The sequence below is a fragment of the Erinaceus europaeus genome, chromosome X, assembly GCF_950295315.1.
Source record: "Erinaceus europaeus chromosome X, mEriEur2.1, whole genome shotgun sequence".
In the NCBI taxonomy this organism is placed as follows: Eukaryota; Metazoa; Chordata; class Mammalia; order Eulipotyphla; family Erinaceidae; genus Erinaceus; species Erinaceus europaeus.
Window position 1 is genome coordinate 96,813,752 of NC_080185.1, and position 18,038 is coordinate 96,831,789.

At 40.9% G+C, this 18,038-nt stretch overlaps 1 protein-coding gene across 4 annotated transcripts in view; it reads left to right on the forward strand.

The window, feature by feature from the left end:
* The window catches only part of MED14 (mediator complex subunit 14), an 82,921-nt gene extending 65,912 nt beyond the window's left edge, over nt 1-17,009 (forward strand). For 3 of the 4 annotated variants that reach the window (XM_007521103.3, XM_016187265.2, XM_060182601.1), the window contains 7 exons: nt 2,637-2,819; nt 4,533-4,768; nt 7,055-7,234; nt 7,329-7,436; nt 10,189-10,314; nt 11,098-11,290; nt 14,141-14,762. In XM_007521103.3, coding sequence (XP_007521165.1) covers nt 2,637-2,819; nt 4,533-4,768; nt 7,055-7,234; nt 7,329-7,436; nt 10,189-10,314; nt 11,098-11,290; nt 14,141-14,214 — 1,100 coding nt within the window. In that variant the 3' untranslated portion in view covers nt 14,215-14,762. Of the gene's footprint in view, nt 1-2,636; nt 2,820-4,532; nt 4,769-7,054; nt 7,235-7,328; nt 7,437-10,188; nt 10,315-11,097; nt 11,291-14,140; nt 14,763-16,854 lie in introns of those variants that run through there. The other variant, XM_060182598.1, reaches the window with a different exon arrangement.
* The last annotated feature ends 1,029 nt before the right edge of the window (nt 17,010-18,038 follow it).

Sequence of the window (18,038 nt, forward strand, 5' to 3'; positions counted from 1 at the left end):
GCAGGTGGGGAGCCATGCTCAAACCAGGATCCTTATGCCGGTCCTTGCGCTTTGCACCACGTATGCTTAACCCACTGCACTACTGCCCAACTCCATCTTATTTTTTATTTAGCCTCCAGGGTTATTTCTGGGGCTGAGTGCCAGCACTACAAATCCACTGTTCCTGGCAGCCATCTTTTTTCCATTTTTATTGGCCAGGACAGAGAGAAATTGACCAAGGGGTGGGGGGATGAGATAGAGAGGGAGAGAGACAGATACCTGCGGACCTACTTCACAGCTTGTGAAGCGACTGCCCGCTGCAGATGGGCAGGTGGGGAGCCAGGGTTCGAACCGGGATCTTTGCACGGGTTCTTGTGCTTCTTACTATGTGCGCTTTACCCAGTGTGCCACTGCCCAGCCCCAACCTGTTACTTTCGGACATATGACAGAAGTATTTTTTTTCACTTTGTCATTTGATTATAAAGGGTTATTATTATTATTTGCCTTCAAGGTTGTTGCTGGGGCTGAGTGCCTGCACTACGAATCCACTGCTCCTGTGGCCATTTTGGGGGGGGATAGGACAGAGAGAAATTTAGAGGTGGGGGGAAGATAGAGAAAGACAGATGCCTGCAGACCTGCTTCACCGCTTGTGAAGCGACGGCCCCTGCAGGTGGGGAGCCAGGTCTGGAACCAGTATCATTAAGTGACCTGCTTCCATACTATGTGTGTTAAAACCGGTGCGCCGCAGCCTTCAAGGGTTACATAATTTGGAAGGCACCCACAGGGTGAAGTTTCAATATCAAGTTATTCAAGAAGTTGCTGCGAGGGCCAGGTGGTGGTGCACCTGGTTAAGCACATATAATATGAAGCACAAAAACCCACACAAGGATCCTGGCTCTGGGGGGTGGGGGGGGAGCAGGTCTGCAGGTGTCTCTATGCCCCCTCAGTTTCTCTCTGGCCTATTGAGAAAATGGCCACAAAGAAAGTGGCTGATTTCAAAACGTGATTCTTGGTTTATTTTCTTACTCACTGTAGCCTTCACTAAATTAAAGGGGAAATTTTCCCTCATCTCAACTTTTTCTGAGTAGAATAAGAACATATTTTGTTAGAGTCACTTCAAATATAAAAGATTTCTTCCCTTGGGTTGGGGAGACAGCATAATGGCTATACAAAAGATTTGCATGCCTGAGTCTCTTACCAGAGCTGATCAGTGCTCTCATTTCTCTCTTTCTTTTGGCATCTCTTTCATTTAAAAACAAATAAATGGGAGTCGGGCTGTAGTGTAGTGGGTTAAGCGCAGGTGGCGCAAAGCACAAGGACTGGTGCAAGGATCCCGGTTCTAGCCCCGGCTCCCCACCTGCAGGGGAGTCGCTTCACAGGCGGTGAAGCAGGTCTGCAGGTGTCTTTCTCTCCCCATCTCTGTCTTCCCTCCTCTCTCCATTTCTCTCTGTCCTATCCAACAACAACGACAACAATAAAACAACAAAGGCAACAAAAGGGGATAAATAAATAAAATAAATATTTTTTAAAAAGAAAAAAAACAAATAAAATATATTAAAATGATTTTGGGGGCAGGGATAGATAGCATAATGTTATGCAAGCAGACTCCTAGTCCCAGGTTCAATCCCCTGCACCACTATAAGCCAGAGCTGAGCAGTGCTCTGGTGAGAAAAAAAAAAAAATTCTCAGGGGCCAGGTGTTGGCACACCTGGTTAAGTGCATATTACAATACACAAGGACCCAGGCTCTAGCCCTTGGTCCCCACCTGCAGGAGGGAAGCTTTGTGAGTAGTAAAGTATTGCTACAGGTGTCTCTCTGTCTCTTCCTCTCTATTGCCCCCTTCCCTCTTAAAAACTTTTTTTTTTCCTCCAGGGTTATTGCTGGGCTCGGTGCCTGCACCATGAATCTACCGCTCCTGGAAGCCATTTTTTCCCCCTTTTGTTGCCCTTGTTGTTGTAGGCTCGTTGTGGTTATTATTATTACCATTGTTGATGTTGTTCGTTGTTGGATAGGACAGAGAAATGGAGAGAGGAGGGGAAGACAGGGAGGGGGAGAGAAAGACACCTGCAGACCTGCTTCACTGCCTGTGAAGCGACTCCCCGGCAGGTGGGTAGCCGAGGGCTCGAACTGGGATCCTTATGCCGGTCCTTGCGCTTTGCGCCACGTGCGCTTAATCCACTGCGCCACGGCCGACCCCCTAAAAACTTTTTTTTTTTTTTTTTTTTAGTTATGAGAGCACTACTCAACTCTGGCTTTGGTGGTATGGGGGATGGGACCTGGGACTTCGAGCCTTAAGCATGAATGTCTTTTGCAGAACCATTATGTTATCTCCCCCACCCAGGATTTCTTCCCTTTAAGGGGCTTGCTTTTTTTTTTTTTTCTCCATTTTTTTCTTACTTTTTTCAAACATACTATGGGCTTGTTGCTTATTACACATATTGGAGTCTATCTGAAGGTAAATTTTATACTTTCTCAGTCTTTTTAAACTAATTTTTTTAAACTAATTTCTGTGTTGTGTTAAATAGGTCATTCTTGGGTAAAATGTCATATTGAAAGAAAAAAATCAAATTAATGCCATGTAAGGAGTTGAATGTTATCAGGGACTGTTAAGTTATTAAAACACAGGTTTTGAAAACCATATGTTTACTTGTTTACAGGAACCCTGGACCCTAGTTCTCCATACACTATGGTGTCTCCAAGTGGACGAGCAGGAACCTGGCCAGGGTCTCCCCAAGTGTCTGGCCCCTCACCAGCAACACGCATGCCTGGAATGTCACCAGCGAACCCGTCACTACATTCTCCAGTTCCAGATGCTTCGCATTCCCCTAGAGCTGGAACAAGTGAGTGCCATCAACAGTTTTATAACCAGCAAATGGCGTATTTAATTTCACCCTCACCTTTGAAAGTTCATGGCCTGCGTCTGGGAAATTTTACAGAGGTAGCACATGGGGCTTGCATGCCAGTCGACCTAGTTTGATCCCCAGCACCAATAGCCAGCACTGAGCAATATTGCAGTCAAAAAATGAATGGGGATATTTGATAACTTAATTTTTTTTTAAATGAAGACCTCTTTAAAAAAAATGTTTAAATCTTTTATTTTATTTGTTATGGGATCAAGACAGAGAGAAATTGAGAGGGGAGGTAGAGAAACAGAAATACTTGCAGCCCTGCTTCACAACTTGTGAAACTTGTGAAACTACAGGTGGGGACCAGGGGCTTGGACCTGGGTCCTTGTGCGCTGTAATATGTTTACTCAACCAGATGCGCCACCACCTGGCCCCGATAACTTGATTTTTTTATTAGTTTAATAAATTGGCTAACAGTAGCTGATTTGTGAGCCAGCAAAATCCCTTACTTGGCTAGTGTACTGCTCTACCATATGTATGACCAAACTTCAAGCAGCGTCCCCACTGCATTGAAGGAAGCTTCGGTGCTGTGGTTTCTTTTTCTGTTGTCTGCCTCTATTTGGAAAAGTGAAACAGTTAATTTGCAGAGTTGCACAGATTGTGAGAAAGAACATGTCATCTCCAGAAATCTGATGTAAGACTTAGTACCTCCATGATAATTGCAAACTTAGCTGCAATATTTGACCTTAAAGACAAGGTTGTACTAATTAATGTACAAGAGCTGTGCGAGTATGATAATTAGTTGCTGCTTTGTGGCTTTTAGTGACTTAAAATCAACAGTGTTTTGCAAAAAGACTTTAATGCCTGGGGCTCCAAAGTCCCGAGTTCAGTCACCCACACCACCATAAGCCTCAGCTGAGCAGTGCCCTGGTTGATCTGCCCCCCCCCAATTAAAATAAAATAAATTAAAAAAAAAAAAAAGAAATGTAATTTTAGCTCACCGTTCTGCAGGTTGGCAGTCTGGGCTTAGCCCAGTTGGATGATTTTTCCCAATTTTTCTCAACTCACGTGCGTTTTCATGGTCAGCTTATGTTGGCTGGGGCCTGGCAGGTTTAAGATGGCTCTAATTGGCATGGTCCCTCTGCTCCATGTGATTTCATACTTGATCGTGGGCTTGTTTACCAGGTCAGGATTCTAAGAGAATGAATCCAGGTCTATGCTTACAACTTGTATTGCCTCACTTCCACTGTTTTGTCAGCTATTGCTTATCAAAAGGCCAGTGTTGAGTTCAGGTAGCAAAGAGTCCAGTCCTTGAATGAGTTGGTAACTATTAGGCTACCTCCCCTACCCATAACTGGCCATTTTGGCTAACAGAAAGCTAACATAATTGCTACACCACAGGGAGTGCAACTAGAGTTACACTCACCACAGTATGAACAACTGGAGAAATGGCTCAACTGGTAAAAAGCATTGGGTTCTCATGCCTAAGGTTCTTGGTTCAGTCCCCAACATTGCACATACCAGACTGTGCTCTGTCTTTATCTCCTTCCTCTGTGTCATGTGAAACTCTCATGTAATTAGTTAAAAATCAAACAGCATGAGTTGCTTGAGAATATAAAAGCTTGGTAATATAAGCAAAAGAAGACACGATGAGATCATTTATACTTATTAATGACCTTTTTTTTTTTTTTTTCTCCTTCTCAAAAGGTTCCCAAACAATGCCAACAAACATGCCTCCACCTCGTAAACTACCTCAGCGTTCCTGGGCAGCCTCCATACCTACCATCCTCACTCACAGTGCCTTGAACATTTTACTGCTGCCCTCTCCAACACCAGGCCTTGTGCCTGGCCTGGCTGGTAGTTATCTTTGTTCTCCACTGGAGAGATTCCTTGGATCAGTCATCATGAGACGACACCTTCAAAGAATTATTCAGCAAGAAACAGTATGTGTTCCTAGTGATGGAAGTGATGATTGTCAACGGTTGTGTTAAGAATAAGATTGGAGGGAGCCGGGCGGTAGCGCAGCGGGTTAAGCAAAAGAGATCTACCTTTGTAAACATTAAAAAAAAAAAAAGAATAAGATTGGAGGGAGTCAGGCGGTAGCGCAGTGGGTTAAGCGCAGGTGGCGCAAAGTGCAAGGATTGGCGCAAAGATCCCGGTTCGAGCCCCTGGCTCCCCATCTGCAGGGGAGTCGCTTCACAGGCGGTGAAGCAGGTCTGCAGGTATCTATCTTTCTCACCCCCTCTCTGTCTTCCCCTCCTCTCTCCATTTCTCTCTGTTCTATCCAACAATGACGACATCAATAAGAACAACAATAATAATAAAACAACAAGGACCACAGAAGGGAATAAAGAAATAAATATTTAAAAAATAATAATAATAAGATTGGAGGGGCCAGGCGATGGAACACCACGTTAAGTGCACAAAGACCCAGGTTCAAGCCCCTGGTCCCCACCTGCAGGGGGAAAGCTTTACGAGTGGTGAAGCAGAGTTACAGGTGTCTTAAAAGAATAAGATCTTAGTTAAAGTGATAGTCCTTCACTTCCTTTAACCAGTAGTTTGAAGTGAGCTTTTCATATTGCCATAGCGTTAAAAATGGGTGGACTCCACTGGTTTCCTTTTCCATTCATTCAATAGCATATTCCTTTGAAAAAAGTATTTTTATTGGGGTCGAGTAATGGTGCACCATGTTACATTGGGCAAGTACCCAGGTTGGAGTCCTGGTCTTCACTTGCAGGGGGAAAGCTGTGAGTGGTGAAGCAGGGCTGCAGATGTCTGTCTCTCCCTCTCTATCACCCTCTTCCCTCTTGGACTGTGGCTGTCTCTATCTAATTTATTTATTTTGGGTACAGAGGGAAATTGGGGGGGGGGGGAGACTAACCTGCAGCACTGCTTCTTCACTGCTTGTAAAGCTTTCCCCCTGCAGGTAAGGGGAAAGTGCTGCTGCCTCATTTAACATTGTAATTTGATGATGTTGATCAGGAGATAGGTCACAATACCATGAGACAAGTGCACTCAGGATATGTCTTAAAACTTTCATAGAGGGGCCAGGTGGTAGTGCAGCGGGTTAAACGCATATGAGCGAAGCACAAGGACTGGCTCAGGGTCCCAGTTTGAGCGCCTGGCTCCCCACCTGCAGGGGGTGCTTCATGGGCAGTGAAGCAGGTCTGCAGGTGTCTTGTCTTTCTCTTCTCTCTGTCTTCCTCTCCTCTCTCGATTTCTTCCTATCCTATCCAGCAACAACAACAATAACGATAAAAACAGTAACAACAAAGGGCAAGAAAATGGAGGAAATGGCCTCCAGGAGCAGTGGGTTTGCAGTGCAGGCACTGAGCCCCAGCGATAACCCTGGAGGCAAAAACAAACAAATAATTAAAAAAAAAAAAACCCTCTTACAGAGAAGTAGATAGTTCAGAGTGCCTATTTCAGTCAGGTCACCTGAGTTTATAGCCAAGTTTCTGAATTTCTGGTCATAGCCCTTAGAAATCATTTGGCATAGTCTTTGGCCCTCATGTTTGTATATTATTGTTCAATGCTATTGATCTCACCACTCAATTCAGGCTCAAGTGTGTTGTTATATAGCAAGAACTTTTTGTTAAGCATCTAGTACCCCTAATTTGCACACAGCATTTTTTTTATTATTTATTTATTTATTTATTTTGCCTCCAGGTTTATCGCTGGGGCTCAGTGCCTACACCACGAATCCACTGCTCCTGGAGGCCATTTTTTCCCGTTTTTGTTGCCCTTGTTGTTTTTATTGTTGCCATTGCTGTTGTTGCTGGATAGGACAGAGAAATCAAGAGAGGAGGGGAAGACAGAGAGGGAGAGAGAAGGATAGACACCTGCAGGCAGACCTGCTTCACCACTTGTGAAGCGACCCCTCCCCCCTGCACTTGAGGAGCCGGGGGCGGGGTTCAAACCGGGATCCTTACTCTGGTCCTTGAGTGAGCCCCCGTCCTTGTGCATTGTAATATGTGCACTCAACCCTGCCCACAAGAATATTTTAGAGATGATGTTACATTCTTCCATCAAGAGACACATAGTGTCAGATTACCCCTGCAGACACAGATATTAGTTGTTGCTTTGTATCTAGATACCTTCCTTTTGAAATAGGTATCAACTTAGCTGTTTTCCTTTTTGAAGCCATTCTCTAGAATTTTTTTTTAATTTCCTCACAGTCTTAAATGTTGTCTCACATGTTAATTTGATGCATCCTTCCTGTTCTGCAGCTACAGCTGATAAATTCCAATGAACCTGGAGTGATCATGTTTAAGACAGATGCGCTCAAATGCAGAGTAGCCCTTAGTCCCAAAACCAACCAGACTCTCCAGCTGAAAGTGACACCTGAAAATGCAGGCCAGTGGAAACCTGACGAACTTCAAGTTTTGGAGAAATTCTTTGAAACAAGAGTACGTGTTGACTAATGCAAATTTTAATATAATCAATTAAAGAGAAGAAGAGTCAAGGCAGATGAAAAATGACTTGCTTTATTTATCCCTCCAGGTTGCAGGACCGCCATTTAAAGCCAACACATTGATAGCCTTCACCAAGCTACTAGGAGCCCCCACACACATCCTCAGAGACTGTGTGCATATTATGAAGCTAGAGTTGGTAAGTTGTAGAGAAACACAAACTTTTTCTAGCAAGAGGGTGGAGTTGATGAGAGCAGTCTTGATTTGTTGTCACCCATCTATGAGCTTCCATTTTTCCTTAAATTCTTTTGTGATTTTAACTTAATTGATAATACAGTCCTCGTGTATCTTTAAGTCGTCAGATAATGAAATAATTTTTCCCTGGTTTCTTCTAGTACTGTTAGGGATTCTTTTCTTTTTTTTTTTTTAATTATTAGAATTTTTGATCTATTTCAAATACATCTTGAATGTCCTATGTAAGGTACTGGATTCAACTTTTCTAGATCCCACCTTGCCTTAATAACCATTCATTAAAAAAAAAAAAACATCTCCTTTGGAGGAAATGTTTAATTCCTCTTCTTCCCTATAAAAGTATATAGTTGATACAATGGAATTCAGGTAGCAGCTGACTTTTTTTCTAGCCTTGCAGTAATTCTTTGATTTTAAAGATTTATTATTGATTGATTTTACGAGAGAGAAAGCAGTACTAGTTGGTCAGATGTGGTGTTGGGGACAGAACTAGAGGCCTCGGGTCTACAAAGCATCATGGAACCATGTGCCTCCCCACCCCCCTTTCATGTTAATGCTTCTAGTATTTTGTTGGGGGTAATTCTAAATACCTCTTTACTTTTTTCAGTTGGAGTTTTACCACTGATATCAGGATAGCAATTCTCCTTTGTTGGTAGTCTTTACATTTGGCTTCTACTCTAGTAGGCTATAGGAAACATTTAGGGTTTTTTTTTTTTTTTAAGCTATTTGAGATTTTAAAATACCACTTGAGTTTCTATAAGGAGAGTAATTTTTAAAGTTATTTATTTTATATAGAAACAGAAATTGAAAGGAGAGAGAGAGAAGACCTGTAGCACTGCTTCACCACTTGTGAAGCTTTCCCCCTGCAAGTATGGACTAGGGGCTTGAACCTGGATCCTTGCACACCATAATGTGTGTGCTCAACCCCATCATTTGAGTTTCTAAAGGAATAAATGTCTGGACTAAAAAAAAAAGTGGGGGAGCACCAGTAGATATAATTTAAAGTTAGTAATACATTTTGACACTACTGTAAAGGAAGTAGAAATGGAATTTGGCAGTCTAGATTGGCTTGAGTTAAAGAGGGGCCTGGAGGGCTGGGAGCAGTGGCTCAGTAGTAGAGACACATGGGTTTCATCCCAAGCATCACAGTAGTGGTGGAGTGTTGCTTTCGGTAGTTGGTCAGTCTCCTTCTCTCCATCTCTCTCTCTCTCTCTCTCTCTCTCTCTCTCTCTCTCTCTATATATATATATATATATATATATATATATATATATGTATATGTATATGTATGTGTATATATATATATATATATTCTTTTTTCACTTAAGGTATTGGGTGGGTAGGAGGACAACATGCAGCACTGTATATCACTGAACATTGTAAGCTAGATTTGGCTGACAGTGGTATAATGACTGACTAGGAGAGGCAGCCACTGAAAGAGAAGCATTGGTGGGCACAGGGGAAGCAATGCAGCCCTGCATTCAGCGCTATCAGTGAAAACAGAAAATGAGGGAGTCGGGCGGTAGCGCAATGGGTTAAGCGCATGTGGCGCAAAGCGCAAGGACCAGCTTAAGGATCCCGGTTCAAGCCCCTGGCTCCCCACTTGTAGGGGAGTGAAGCACAGGCAGTGAAGCAGGTCTGCGGGTGTCTTTCTCTCCCCCTCTCTGTCTTCCCCTCCTCTCTCCATTTCTTTCTGTCCTATCCAACAACGACGACGTCAGTAATAACTACAACAATAAAACAAGGACAACAAAAGGGAATAAATAAATAAACTTTTTTAAAAATTAAAAAAAGAAAGAAAAGAAAACAGAAAAGGAGATAAATGTCAGAGGAAGCAGAAACCATAGGCAGTGAGAAGTAATGAAGTAGGGCTGAAGGCCGGGAGGGAGGGAGATGTCACATAAGTCCAGGGTTGAATTTTCCATTAGTAACTTCACGTACATATTTCCTTAGGAAAAAAAGGCACTGTCTTAGAGCACACATATGTGCAAGGACCCGGGTTTGAGCCCCTTGGTCCCCACCTGTAGGGGGAAAGCTTCAGGAGCAGTGAAGCAGTGCTGCAGTTGTGTCTCTCTCCCTCTCTCTCAATTTTTTTTCTGTCTCTATCCAATAAATAAATATATAAAAAGAAAAGAAAAAATGTGGGTTATCAATTTATGCTCTAAAATTCTATCTTGGAGCCGGGTGGTGGCACACCTGGTTGAGCGTACGTGTTACAATGCGCAAGGACCCAGGTTCGAGCCCCCAGTCCCCACCTGCAGGGGGAAGGCTTCATAAGTGGTGAAGCAGTGCTGCAGGTGCCTCCGTGTCTCTCACCCTCTCTGTCCCTCCCTTCCCTCTCAATTTCTATCTCTATCCAATAAACAAATAAAGATAATAAAAAATTTTTTTAAAGATTCTATCTAGTTTTTTAGATCCTATACTGAAGTATAACTTTATATTTCCTGCTAGTACTGTCCGGAATTTTTTAAATTTGTAGTGGGATTAATGGTTTACAATAAATACAGTTGTTGATCCATGTGTCAAATTTCTCAGTTTTCTCAAAATACTCTCATCATCAGCCTAGGTCTTCCTTTCCATCATGCACCAGGACCTGAAATTCACCCCACCCCCAGCTCTTTACTTTGGTGCAATATGCCAAGGAATGCTTATTTCACTTCATTTTTCCCCCTTTTCTTTATCTTTTTCTTGTTCTAAAATAGTTCCCTGACCAAGCAACACAGTTAAAGTGGAATGTTCAGTTTTGCTTGACGATCCCTCCCAGCGCTCCACCCATCGCACCTCCTGGGACGCCTGCTGTGGTGCTGAAATCCAAAATGCTGTTTTTTGTAAGTATCAGCAAGGTTTGTGCGTGAACGTGAGTGCGTGCGTGCGTGTGTGTGATCATACGTGTGCATGCAGAGGTTCCGAGGACGAGCTATGAAAGACTAAGCAGCTTTTGAATAATTACAGAAATGATCCGTTGCTGCCAACTGTAGATCCATATTCTTTGGGTTTTGTTGTTGTTATTGTTGTTTTGTTTTTGTTTTTTCTTTTTGCCTCCAGGGTTATCATTGGGGTTTGGTGCCGCCACTGTGAATCCACTGCTCCTGGTGGCCATTTTTTTCTTTTTCTTTTTTTTCTATTGTATCGGACAGAGAAATTGAGAAAGGACTGGGAGATAGAGGGAGAAAGACAGAGAGATGCCTGCAGACCTGCTTCACCATTCATGAAGCGTCTCCCGGCTGCAGGTGAGGAACGGGGGCTCAAACCCGGCTCCTTGGGCAGGTCCTTGCACATAGTACTATGTGTCCTTAACTGGGTGCACCACTGCTCGGCCCCTAGATCCTTTTTTTTTTTTTTTTTTTTTTTGTCAGTTTAGACTTCATGTAACCGCAGTTGCTTCAGCAGCAATAAAACATTTATTGGACTAGATAATAGTGTGACACCATTGCACCTTAACTGTAATATTTAGTTGTCACTTTCCCTTTCTTACCATATTTAAGTTTCTTCAGCTTGATGTATCTAAATCTGACAGGAAATCGTACCTTTGATAACTGTAAATAAGTGGTTTCTTACCATGTTTTTTTTTTCTTCTTTTTTTATTCTTTATGTGTTGTGTGTGTCTACAGCTTCAACTAACTCAGAAAGCATCGGTCCCTCCCCAAGAACCTGTTAGTATTATAGTTCCAATCATTTATGACATGGCTTCAGGTACAACCCAGCAGGCAGACATTCCCAGACAGCAGAACTCTTCTGTTGCTGCTCCCATGATGGTCAGCAACATTCTGAAGAGATTTGCAGAGATGAACCCACCACGACAAGGTACATGAACACTAGATGCTATTTTCTTGCATATGTGTTATAAAAGTTCTTTTGAGAGAGTACCCCTGCCCCTGCTCTCCCTTGTTCCTCACCCACCCCACCTCACCTCACCCCACCCCACCTCACCCCACCTCACCTCACCTCACCTCACCTCACCTCACCTCACCTCACCGTCCTAGTTATAGAGCTCTGGTTGGCTGCAGCCCTCTTAATGTCTGCCTGTCGCTTTCTTCCTTTTCTTACACTGGTTTTTCATTTTTGTCCATGTCTCTGCTGCCTGGACTTTTATTTTTTGTTAGTAATTTACTGTTGGGACTGCCCCAGTTGCTAATGCCAGAAGCTTGTATTTGTAGTACACATTGCCACAAAACTCTAGGTTAGGATGATAGAAATTTTCATGGCTGTGAATCCCCCTGCCCCACCACTCTGTACATCACCAAGTTGAAATGCGTGTTGGTTTCTCATATTTCGTGGTTCAATCATAAATAGAATAATATCGTTCAAAGTTCTGTATCTTCTAAATGTTTTGTGAAGAATAAAAGCTGATATAAATGACATTACTGCTTTTTTGGGCTTCTTATGTAAGTGTCAGGCGGGTGCAAGTGAACCTTCTTGCCAAGTGCACAAGGAAGCTCTCAAACTGCACATTTTCAAGGAAACCAGAATGTTTCTGGCAGATAAACAAGATCCCTTCAATAGAGGCATAGCCTACATTTAAACACACAACTCCTGGCAGTGCTAAATTTTAGGTTCCAAAACATGAAACTCTGCAAAGAGAACTTTTCTTCCATTTTACTTATTTCGAATATAAGAATATTAAATTTAAATAAAGATGTTGTTCATTTCTAATTTTAAGGAAGTCCTCTATAGAATAAATACAGTAACGAGTCTCTTTTAAAATGAGGGAAAGTTGTTCTCTGAAACTATTTTAGGTACCAGCATCAGCATTTTACTAGAAACAGGAATCATGAGAGAAATGATATTTTTAACTATTTGTTTCCCCATATTGTATGTTCCACAGGCAAGTTCTTGAGCATAGCTTATAAGGAGTGCACTGGGCAGTATGCTTCTTTTGTTGTAATACTACTTCTACTTCTTACAATTTCCTGCTTTCATCCTTTGGCTTATCTCTTCTGTCAGCTAAAAATAGGTCCTTAGGAATCAAAAGTTAAAGTTCTTCGAATTTTCAGAGGAGCAGTCCAGTAGAACTCTGATAATAATCACCATTCTTTCACAAGCAGATGACTAGCATCACTGTGCCTTGTGGAGCTGAAAATTAAAAGGGAAGAATGTCTTGATTCTGTTGGGATCAAGTGCGTTTTTTCTACCTCCCAATAATGAAAATGTGTTTTTAAAAAAGAAAAAGCTTTCACTTCTTTTAAGAAACTGTAGGTATATTTTGGAAGTATTTTCCTTTATTTCTGCCTTAGACTAGTAAAATATTCATATTTCAGTTTATCCAGATCTGTAGCTGAATTTTCTAGTGGTTGAAGAGAAGGTTGCAGTAACTTGCCACACACAACGGGTCACTGCACATTCTACTTTTTGCCAGAAGGTCCTTATTCAGTTAAGGTCGTCAGTTCTCTCTCACTTCCAGTCACTATAGTGTTAGGCCATGCTCTAGGGAAGGAGTTTTTATTTATAGTATTTACAACTGGCTTGGTTTATTATATTGAAACATTTGTTATATTTACAAGAAGGAAGAGGCATGGGGTGTTTGTTTTCTTTGAGTCAGGGTTACAGTAAGAGGATGTGACTCATTAGCCTGCCCCCTCCCCCAAACAAATACTACTTCCAAATTGTTGATCGACATACTCCAGACTGCCAAACCAATCACTTCCCTACTGGTGAAGTGCTTTTAAGAAAAATAGTTTTATGGGCAGGAGTAGATAGCATAATAGTTATGCAAAGAGACTCTCAAGCCAGAGGCTCCAGAGTCTCAGTTTCAGTCCCCTGCACCACCATAAAAGCCAAAGCTGAACAGTGCTCTTGATAAGAGAAAAGGAAAAGAAAAGAAAAATAGTAGTATTATTTTTTAAAATATTTTATTTATTTATTAATGAGAAATATAGGAGGAGAGAGAAAGCCAGACATCACTCTGGTACATGTGCTGCTGCCGGGGATTGAACTCAGGACCTCATGCCTTAGAGTCTGGTGCTTTATCCACTGCGCCACCTCCTGGACCACAATAGTTTTATTTTTGTAGTTATTGATTTTAATGTTGAACTCCAGAAGGTCGCCATTTCCCTGAAATTTGGGGAAAAACGCCAATAGATGTCATAGAACTGCACTACCCAATATAACTGTCACTAGGTACATGTAACTATATAAATAAAAAGAAAGTAATTAAATGATATTTACAAATCACTCCCTTAGTTACACTAGCTATAGTACACAAGAGTATTTTATCATCACAAAAAGTTTCATTGGACATTGTTGATTAGAGACTTTTTAATCTAGCTTTTTTAATTCAACAGAAGAACGACACCATTAGTGCTGTAAATGATGCAGAGATATAAACTAGATCCTTTTATTAGATTAAAAGTGCCTAAGTATGTGGTCTGTAGCCTTGAAACCCCACTTCAGAGACTTACCCAGTGCTTTGGTGTTTCTGTAGAGAAACCCTAAGTGCATCTTCTTAAATCCAAACCTAACTGGGACTTGCCTAAAATTTCTTCATGCAGGGGTAAAAAAGGAGGGGGAAAAAATCAAGACCTAAACCAAGTAAATCTGACAGCTAGCCTTTCAAGCTCTAGACAGTTTTAGATATAATTGCCCCGCCCCCACCGGTGTGTTAACATCATCTGTCCTGTATTGTGAATAGCTAATGACCATTTTTCTCTGTTGCAGGTGAATGCACAATATTTGCAGCTGTTCGTGATTTAATGGCTAATCTTACACTGCCCCCTGGTGGGCGTCCATAGACACTATTGTTTTTAAAACCTGGAAGGCTGACAAATGAGACAGAACAACACACACACACAAATCTGAATTCAGCCTTCAGTTTAAAAAAAGAAAAAGGACTTTTTTTTTTTTTAACTTTAAGAACTAAATATACTAAACTGGCAAAAGTTTTCAGGGTGCACTTCTTTCATCAAAAAAAACATCAATCTTTTGTATAGTGAACTTGTATAGTGTGTTTTAATGGGACACATTTCAAACTAGTTAATAAATCAGTGTCAGCTTGCCAGTGATAGATTTAATATTCTGTTTTATACTATAAAATTATGGAAATGCCAAACTTGTTTATTTAATTGTTTTCTTATGTTTTTGGGTGTAATAGTCCTTTTTGGTTTTTGTTTTATTTTTTAAGGCAGGTCTGTCATTTTTGAATACTGTAAAACTGTGATAAACTTTATATTGAAGCTGTATTTTAATATGACCACTTTGAAATCTTACATGAAAATGTTCTGGGAGTTGTTATAAACACATCCCAAAGAAGCAATATTTAATAAAACTAGGTTAAAAAGAGTGACATTCACTTGTGTGTATATCATCAGCTCTATAGACTTCTCAGGGCCTTCTTTCATCTTTAACTTGGTGGGGCCAATAATTAATTTCTAATAATTCGTGTCTGAAATTTGACCAAAACATCTGCTTCTTTGTTTCAAGATTGTTTTCTTCATACATTCCTGACTTTGACTGCTGGTTAACGCTTAGTAGCTTGGTTGTCTTGCAATGTAGAATCTGGGTAAAATAAAAGAACCTAATCTTTGAGAAGAGACAGTGAGAAGTATATTTTGGCCAAGGATCCCCTAATGCTGGAATTACTCTCATCTGTTCAGAGTGTGGGGAATTTTCTGTTAGGCAAATTTGGTTTACAGAATATTTCTATGTATACCATTAATCAGGAAATAGTTCAGATGTTCTACCTCTGTATGAAATTTCTGTGATTTTTCTCATTTTCTTGCTTAACCTCTCCTCCTTGCTTTATCCACCAGAACAACCCCAGTTTAATTCACTGTCAGCAAAGTGATAAAAATGATTACTTGGAAGAAGCCTGTTGCGGTCCCCTCTCACTTTGAAGAATCTAAGATCCGGGCCCTGTCCCAAGTCAAGTGGAGCTTCTGGTATTAGACACATCTCAGCAGTTTCTTTTTAGAGCACTGTGTTGTCTCTCCTAGTCATTCAGGGACTTTAACCTTCAAGCTATGTGATCCCAAGCAAAGGTCTTCTGGTGACTTGAAGTTAGTTAGAAAAGTTTTTTAAATGATATATATAAAGTGTGCCGCTGTATCTGGTCACTACAATGCTGGTTTTCCAGTGAATTTTGGATGTCTGATCTAATTCCACTTTAATAGAGTTCACTGAACTTCTGTAATAGTCAACTACCAAATTCTAGTTTTAGACATCTCACTGCAGCTGTTATCATCTGTTCTTAGCTTTGCTTTTGGTTCTCCATTACCTTCTGGTCAGAGTTGAGATCTTCTTTGCTCTTCAGTGTCTTTCTTCTGACTTCATCTGCTTCTCATCTAACTCTGGCACCTTTCAGGAGCAGGTGAATGAACTTGCATCCTTTCTTTAGCTTACCTTTTACCTTTCTGATTTCAGTTCTTACAGTGGTACCCATGTCAGTTTGACAGTCTAAGATGCCTTATTCAAGGGTCACCCCTTATCTGTTTGGAACTGGATCCTTTCTTTCATGTAGAAACCTACATGTATATACAAGACATGTATTTTTTAGCTGCAGAATAATAAGAGAGTTAACTTTTCTGGTCCCTTTTGAGTGTGGTTTTAAAATGTTAGTTCCATGTTTTCTAAAACATGATGCATCATCAGTTGGCACCTTTCCCCCCAACTCATCTATGAATGCACGGTCCAAATCAAAAGTAATAAAAGGAGTCAGTGAACAGGACTTGCTTTTGATGCTTAAGAGTAAGACTGTGAATTTGAATTTGGCTATCGTGTGTGGTACTTAGACTTGGCATATACTTTATTAAAGCTTGACAGCACTAGCATTCTATTCTTGGGTTTCATCACAACCCATGTCTTTTTTTTCCCCCCATAAGTTATACAGGTTCAAAGGAACTGGATGCCCAGAGTGGCTTTTCCTAGTAGGTGGTTTGGGTTTTAACTTCAAGTTGTCTTCAGTGTGATTTAAGTCATCTCTACTAAAATTAATATAAGTTTCAGAGAACCAACAGTTCTTTCTAGTTAATTCTCATCAAAATGTTTTGGATAGTAGTCTGGTCTAGTATCAGTTTAATCTTTAAAATGAAGAAATTGGTCCTAATGTGCCACCACCCCTTTTTTTTTATGCTGAAATGCTATTTTAGAATGGATCAAAATATTTTCAGAATAGAGGAAGAAAGCAAAAACTTGAGTATGACATATCAAGGTTTTAATAACGGGATGACCTTTATGTTTGCAAAACAACTCTCTGCACACATTACAGTGTGCAAGGACCCAGATTCAAGCCCCCAGTGTCCCCACCTACGGGGGGAGCTTTAGGAGCAGTGAAGCAGGGCTGCAGGTGTCTCTCTCCCTATCTCCCCTCCCTCTCAATTTCTGTCTCTATCCAAAATAAATAAATGAATAAATACTGTTTTTCTTTTAAACTCTAGGGCTGGAAAGATAGCACAGCTGTAGTGCACAGGACCTGCATGCAAGAAGTTCCGGGGTCAATCTCCAGCACCACCAATAGCCAGATCTGTGTGGTGTTCTGGTTAAGAGAGAGAAGAGAAAAGGAAAAATTAAGTCTAGGTGAGCTAAGTACAACCATAAATTAAAATATACATAAGTTTGAATTTAAATACCACTAATAACTTTACTATGTTGCAGCCACAAGACACTAATAATTCATTAGTTGTCGTTTGGAACATAGTTAACTTGATAATTCAAGAACTGTAGCATTGCTACTAGAAATTGAAGCTGAATTTCAACTTAAAAGTTGTTCCTTGTATAATGTCCCTCCAGGAAAAAAAAAACACCTATTTTATATATTTTAGTTTAATACTTTTCATCTACTTAGATACTGATATAAAATCAATATACAGGAATTCTAAGAGAGAATTGATATTCAGGGAACTTAAGGAACAGAAAGGAAAAATGTTAATGTATGCTTCGTTCTTTCTTGGGAATTTTTTCATTTGGTGTGATGGGAATGAACTCAGAATGGTTTGACATTTCCTTAGGATGAATTTAGTAAAAATAGCCTCCATTTCCAAGTGGCCAGTAATTTGTTAAAATAGGCTACCTGGGGGACATAATTGATGAAAGATGCCTTTAGGGCAGCATTTAAAAATGCTAACGCCTGAGAGTTTACACTGTCATCAGGCACTGTCCTAAGTATTTCAGTGTGTATCTGTTTAATCATCCCAACAACCCAATGGAGTAGGTATTAGTAGCCTCGTTTTACAGATGGGTAAACTGGAGCCCAGAGAAATGGGTTTGCTGAGGTCAAATTAAGATTACTTAAACGCAAACAGCTAAGAAAGTGCAGTTTGAATCTAGAGCTGGGTCCCAACACTGTTGGCTGGGGTCAGGGGAAGGTTTCAGTGTTTGTTTTTCCCTCAGCTTTTCACCACACATACCTTTAACTTGTTCCTGAAACTCAGTAACCTTAGTAAAAGCAAGTACCACGAAGGTGACCTGGTCATTTGGAGCTGACACTCCACTGCCATCTGACCCACAGGTTGCCAATTTTGGCTTCTTTAGATAAGGAGCACTAATCATCGCTTAGCCAAGAACCCTAAATAATTTAAAGCTCCATGATTCAGGACCAAGAAACACTTAACCTGGTTTGGTG